General features: G+C 35.5%; 1 protein-coding gene across 1 annotated transcript in view; it reads left to right on the top strand.

Moving 5' to 3' along the window:
* Positions 1–7,119, top strand: part of TEX15 (testis expressed 15, meiosis and synapsis associated) — a 57,121-nt gene that overhangs the window by 23,596 nt on the left and 26,406 nt on the right. The window contains exon 3 of the mRNA XM_039220621.1: positions 3,737–3,974. Within this exon, the coding sequence (XP_039076552.1) occupies positions 3,737–3,974 (238 nt within the window). The remainder of the gene's footprint in view (positions 1–3,736; positions 3,975–7,119) is intronic.

Genomic DNA, 7,119 nt, shown 5'->3' with positions numbered 1-7,119 from the left:
TAAGTCAGGCAGAGAAGGACAAATATCATATGTTTGCACGTATAGGAGGATTAGGAGGAACTTGATGGAGGACCATGGGGGAGAAGAAGGGGGGAAGTGGTGGGGGAAAGGGAGAGAGGCAAACCATGACAGACTCTTGAATGCTGACAAAAACTGAGGACTGTTGGATGTGGGGGGGGGGATGGGCATGGAGGAGGACACTTGTGGGGATGAGCACTGGGTGTTATGTGGAAACTAATTTGACAATAAACTACTTGTAAAAAAAAAAAAAATGAAACAGGAGTATTGACACTCTGAGCTTCTGTCATTTAATAACCTGACATAGATCCTAGTTTCTGATAACCCTGAAGAGCCAACCTTTTAAAAAACTTGTAAAGACACCAGAAAAACAAATAATCCAGTTTAAAAAAGGGTAGAACACATGAACTGACCCTTCTCTAAAGAGGCATATAGATGCCCAACAGACAAATGAACAGATGCTCAACATCACTTATCATCCAGGAAATGCAAAGCAAAACTACAATTGAGATATCACCACACACCTGTCAGAATGGCTAAAATCAGTAACACAAGAAACAGGTGTTGGCAAGAATGTGGAGAAAGGGGGACCCTCTTGCACTGTTGGTGAGAATGCAAACTGATGCAGCCACTCTAGAAAAACAGTATGAAATTTCCTCAGAAAGTTAAAAATAGACCTACTCTTCAATCCAGCAATTGCACTACAAGGCATTTACCCAAAGAATATGAAAACATTAATTCAAATAGGTATATGCAGTCTCTGTTTACTGCTTACAGCAGCCAAACTATGGAAGCAGCCCAGGTGTTCATTGAAAGATGAATGGATAAACAAGATATGGCGTATATGTACAATGGAATATTACTCAGCCAAAAGAGTGAAATCTTGGCATTTTCAACAACATGGATGGATCTAGAGAGTATAAGGCTAAGCAAAACAAGTCAGAGAAATGATACCACAGAATTTCACTCATATGTGGAATTTAAGAAACAAAACAAATGAACAAAGGGAAAAAAAAGAGACAAATCAAAAAACAGACTCTGAACTATAGAGAACAAAAACCAGAGGGGAGGTGAGTAGGAGGATGGGTGAAATAGGTGAAGGGAATTAAGAGAACACTTATCTGAGGTGCTATGTGGCTTGGTCAGTTAAATGTCCGACTCTTGATTTCAGCTCAGGTCATGATCTGGTGGTTGTGAGATCAGGTTCTGCGTCTGGCTAGGCACTGAGCATGGAGCCTGCTTGAAATTCTCTCCCCCATCCCTCTCTCTGGTCCTCTCCCACATGCACGCATGTGCACACATACACTCTCAAAATAAACATTTTTTTAAAAACGAGTACACTTATCTTGGTGAAGACTGAGTAATATATAAAACTTATGAATCACTGTATTGTACAGCTTAAACTAATATAGCACTATGTGTTCATACTGGAATTACATTTTTTTAAACTTCTAAGTAGTAATTTTTTATTGCTTTATCTAAATCATAATAGTCCTAAATGCTTTTCAGATATAATTTTGAAAACAAGAAAGTATTTATCAGTATTATAAGTAATACAAGTGGGGCCTCAGTGGCTCAGTCAGTTGAATGTCTGACTCTTGATTTTGGCTCAGGTCATGATCCCAGGGTCGTGGGATTGAGCCCCATGTGAACATGGAGCCTGCTTAAGATTCCCTCTCTCCCCCACTCTCTCTAAAATAAAAAACAACAATAAAAAATATAATATAAAACTTGGGATTATTTTCTACTTTAATTTATAAAGTTTTTTGGAGTCCTGGGTCAAATCCTTATTAGGTTATATTTTTACATTTTAGTCAAGACCTTTAAGAGGATATAATATTAAGCCAATAAGATGACTAGATAACACAAAGAATTATTTGACCCAAAATGTCAACAGTGTGTGCCACTGCTGAGAAGCCCTGCTCTAGGCTTTATGCAGTATACCTTCATATAATGTTATATTCATGTGTAGTGTAAGAACCTTAAAACAGTGAACATTTCCTTCCTTCTTCCCATCCTTTGTGCTGTTGTTGTTAATACTCCCATGTGGGAATTCCTGCTAGGTGTGCTCAAAAAGCTTATGCTCTTCCAGATTCTAGGAAGAACCAACTGAGAAATTGGGAAAACAAAAAAGTACTGGAATTCTTCTGTGAGAAGCCTTATCAACATGGAGATCTTAGTGTTTCATAGAATCCACTGATGTCAAGTTGAAAGCAAGAGGAGGAGATGTTAATATGTGGAATTGAAAGTTAAGGTTGCCATTTCTAGGAACTGGGACAGAGTGGTCATGGTCTAATCAGTCTTGCTTGTAACTGTTGCCATGTGTTTTCTGGCCCTGTATAAGGTAAACAGTTATTCATGCAAATAAAATTGATATTAATATGCCAGTGTGCTTAGTATACTTTATACACACTGTGAGTGCCATTCTGGAGGACTATTGGTAGCATGTGGTATTCAAGAATAATTTTCCTTTTGTGGTATAACATTACTTTTTAGGTTCTGAGGTTCTCCACTGCTGATAATCACTTGGAATCCCACTTCCATTCTAGTGATCAAACCTCTCTATTATATCACCTAATTTGCCAGTTGTTGCTGCTACTACATCTGAGCAAGCCATATGAAATTCCCTGTCTAATCTGCCAGTGGGGACATACAGGTTTTGCATCTTTAGGTGGTTCTAGTTGCAGAATACAGTCAAAATTTCAAGAATGTATGTACTTCAGGGGCACCTGGGCAGCTCAGTCAGTTAGGCATCCGACTTTGCCTCAGGTAATGATCTCACAGTTTGTAAGTTTGAGCCCCGTGTCAGGCTCTGTGCTGACAGCTCGGAGGCCTGGAGCCTGCTTCACATTCTGTGTCTCCCTCTCTCTCTGCTCCTCCCCCACTTGCATTGTCTCTCTCTCTCTCTCTGAAAAATGAATAAAAACATTAAAAAATTATTTTTAAAATGTATGCACTTCAGATTATAATCAGTTTTGAGGAGGATTCATAATTATCTAACTTCTATGATATGAGTGCACTATAATTAAATCATAGATTGTTTCTTTCAGCTATTATCTGGATCCCTGAAAATAGAGAATGTCTTTAATAATTTACCATACATTTGTCTCTATACGTATTTAGGGAATTCATGTTAAAGAATCTTTATTTAAAAAAGTAAAATGTATGTTCTTTCATCCATAGCACAAATAGGTGAGACTATGAGCTCTGGAACTTAACAGACAAGAGGTCCCATATATAATTTCAATTTTGTCACCTTGCTTCTTTGGAAAGTTTAACTCTCTGAACTTCACATTCCTTATTTTTAAAATGAGTATAACAGAGGCTAGGGGAACTAGGGAAAAAATAGGCATAACAACAGTGATTTAAAAATAACAATAGCAGTCAATTCCTGGAGAGTTCAAAAAAAGTTACAAAAATGCATGTAAAGATTAAGTCTTAACATGCGAAGCATATTAGTAGCACTCAGGAAATGTTAGCCCTTATTATCACTGGGCTATACGGAATGTAGTCCATAATCCTGGATGAGTAGTTATCTACTTCTTAGATTCTTTCCTTAGATGACTTTCAGCTTAACTTGTTACAATAGAATAGTGGTGCTTTGAAGGTTATCAGTGATTGTCTTGCGTTCTAACTGCTGTAAGCCGAAATGTTTATTTTCTCTTGAAAATTCTTTCAATATTCTCACTTAACTTACACGCAGTTTGTTTTGCTTTAGGTCAGAGATGCGTGAGAGTGGAAGACATGGCAGAGAACTTGAAGAACATTTCTGCTTTTTAGCTCTTACTCAGAATGATGTGGCTGAAATATATCAAAACGGGATAAGTACCAGAGCATCTACATTGAAGATATTAGGAAATCCCCGTCTTGGAATTTATGTATTTAGACATGTTGATATTGCTTTGAATTATGCTCACAGTAGAAGCATTACTGTAGAAAGTATTATAATTTTTAAGGTAGGTAGCATAAAACAAATACTAAATATTATATTCAGTTCTTTTAAATTGACCCAAACATATTTTCCTTTCAGTCTGAATTATTAGTGCTCTTGAGTTGCATTATATAAAATAAATCACATACACATTACTGTCATCCTCAGTGTCATTTGAAATTTCCCCTATTTCTAACTTTAGTTGGGCATGCCGCATAAAACAAAACTCCCAGGTAAGCAAATTCAGCCTGTATCATCTTTGTTTTTATTTTTTTCTCTGTCTTAAATGACCCTTTTTCTTTCTTTTGGTCAGACCATAATTAATACCACAGTGTTTTAAGTGTTTTTCTCCAAAATTTTGGTTACAGAATTCTGACTTAAGCTAAAGTTACTCCTACTCTTAATTTTTTTTAAGTTTTTATTTATTTATTTTTGAGAAAGAGACAGAGAGAGCGGTGAAGGGGCAGAGAGAGAGAGACAGAGAGAATCCTAAGCAGGCTCTGCAGTATCCGTGCAGAGCCCGATGTGAGGCTTGAACTCACAAACTGTGAGGTCATGACCTGAGCCAAAACCAAGAGCTGGAAACTTAACCAGATGAGCCACCGTGCCCCACTACACACCTACTCTTTATTTTAGTTAATAGTACTATACAATGTTAATTTCTTTTTATTTTTTTAATTGAGGTATAGTTGACACAGTATTATATTAATTTCAGGTTACAACATAGCAGTGTTTAGTTTTGCCGTGCTTATATAAGATTTAACATTTGGAAAAACTGGTCACATGTATATAGGACTTCTGAACTAGTTTTTAAACTAGGAACTTTTCTGAAAGTCTAAAATTACTCATAGTTGAAAAAAATAAGTCTTACTAAATCTTAAGCATCAATAAATTGGTTAAGATACACTTTTATGGTTAATTGTAGCTTTGCCAGGACTACTAAAATCACAGTAGGTAGACAGGATTCTCAGATTTGTAACATAGGATGTTACACATAAAACCAGTGCTTCCTTTGGAATAATTCCTTATGTGTTTAGTCCTTGAATATTATCAAATTCATAAAGCATAATTTATTTTTATACTAAAAAGTAATACATACTGATTTTAGAAAATTTGGTGCATACTAAGAAGCTCCAAAGAGGCCTTTAATAACCATTAATTTTTTTGTGTATCTATACTTAGTCTTCTGTTTACATATGCAAATATGCATGTATAATTGTAATTAAAAGGTATTGTCTACGTACTGTATCACTTTTTTCATTGATTACAGGATAAACATTTTTCATTGCATTGAATAAGTATTCTTCTCTAATAGTGTTTTGAATAACTACATAGTATTCTACTATATAGCTCCACCATAAATTTGCACAACAAATTTTAAAATTCGGGGATATAAGTTATTTGGGTTTTTGTTTTTGTGTTTTAAATACTACTTTGATCATCCTTGTAGTTATATTTTTATGCCTGTGATTATTTGCTGAGAATTAATTGGTTAATTCCTACCTAGGAATAAGATTAGGAGCCAAATATGTACACTTTGACAGCTTTTGATATGTAATGCCCAGTTGTCCTGAGAAAGGTTGTACTAATTGACATTTCTATCCACAGTGTGTCAGAATACCTATTCTCTCACAGCCTCACTCTCTGTATTATACTTTTTTAAAAAATCTTTGCCAGTCTTATATGTAATAGTTTCTCATTGTTGGTTCAGTTATTTTTTCATAGTTACTGTTGAGTTTAAACATTCTGCATATATTCATTAACAATATTTAGTGAGTTGACTATATCCTTTGCCATTTACGTTTTTTTTTCCCAGTTGATTTGTTTACATTATCAATTCATTAAAGGATGTGGTGTGAGCTAGGCTTTCCTCTGGAAAATATTTTATCACTTAATGTTTTCTTTTTTAAAAAATAAACTTTTTCAATTTGTAATAAATTTAAATTTATAGAAAAATTAAAAAACAATACAGAAAGTTCCTGTAGACAATTCACTCAGCATGCTCCTTATGTTAGCATTTCACATCACTATGACACATTTGTCAGAACTAAGAAACTAATATCGTTATATGTCAATTATATTTCAGTAAAAAAATAAAAGTCAAAAATAATAATATAAAAAAACTAACAGAGACTAACATTGGTACATTCGTGACCAGTAACTAAGCTACAGACTTTATTTACCTTTTGCCGGTTTTTCTACTGTTTTTTCTCTTCTAGTACCCAAATCCAAGATACCACATTATATTTAGTTTTTTTAATTATGAATAAATGTATTTTTATATTAAAAAATAACAGTAATAGAATTGATGAAGAATTGATGACTTTAAATGTTTATTTATTTTGAGAGAGAGAAGGAGCAGAGGTGGGGCAGAGAAAGAGAACCCCAATTAGGCTCCACGCTAAGCACAGATCCCAATAAAGGGCTCGATCCCATGACTGTGAGATGATGACCTGAGCCAAAATCAAGAGTCAGACACTTAACCCGCCTTGTGGGTTTGAGCCCTGCATCAGGAACCAAAGTGACAGTGCAGAGCCTGCTTAGGATTCCTTCTCTCTCTCTCTGTCTACTCCTTGACTGTTCACTCTTTCTGTCTCTCAAAATAAATAAACTTTTAAAAACCTTTTTAAAAACAGTTTATTTCTTGGTTTTCCTCTTTTTTCCCCCATGATCATTTGTTTTTTTCCTTAATTTCCACATATGAGTGAAATCATGTGCTTTTTGGGGCGCATGGGTGGCTCAGTCGTTTAGTCGGCCAACTTCGGCACAGGTCATGATCTCGTGGTTCGTGGGTTCAAGCCCTGCGTCGGGCTCTCTGCTGACATCTGGCTCAGAGCCTGGCGCCTGTTTGAGATTCCATGTCTCCCTCTCTCTGACCCTCCCCTGCTCACGTTGCTTCTCTCTCTCTCTGAAATAAATAAAACATTTAAAAAAAAAAAAAAGAATTCATATGCTTTTTGTCTTCTCTGACTTATTTCACTTAGCATAATTCTCTCTAGCTCTATCCATATCATTGCAAATGGCAAGATATTCTCTTTATGGCTGAGTAATATTCTTGTGTGTGTGTGTGTGTATGTGTGTACACACCTCCTCTTCTTTATCCATTCATTAGTTGATGGACATTTGGGCTCTTTCCATAATTTGGCATTTGTAGATAATACTGCTGTACA

Source organism: Hyaena hyaena, unplaced genomic scaffold (assembly GCF_003009895.1).
Source record: "Hyaena hyaena isolate Hyena2069 unplaced genomic scaffold, ASM300989v1 scaffold_17, whole genome shotgun sequence".
Lineage (NCBI taxonomy): Eukaryota > Metazoa > Chordata > Mammalia > Carnivora > Hyaenidae > Hyaena > Hyaena hyaena.
This window is presented reverse-complemented; position numbering and strand designations above follow the sequence as displayed.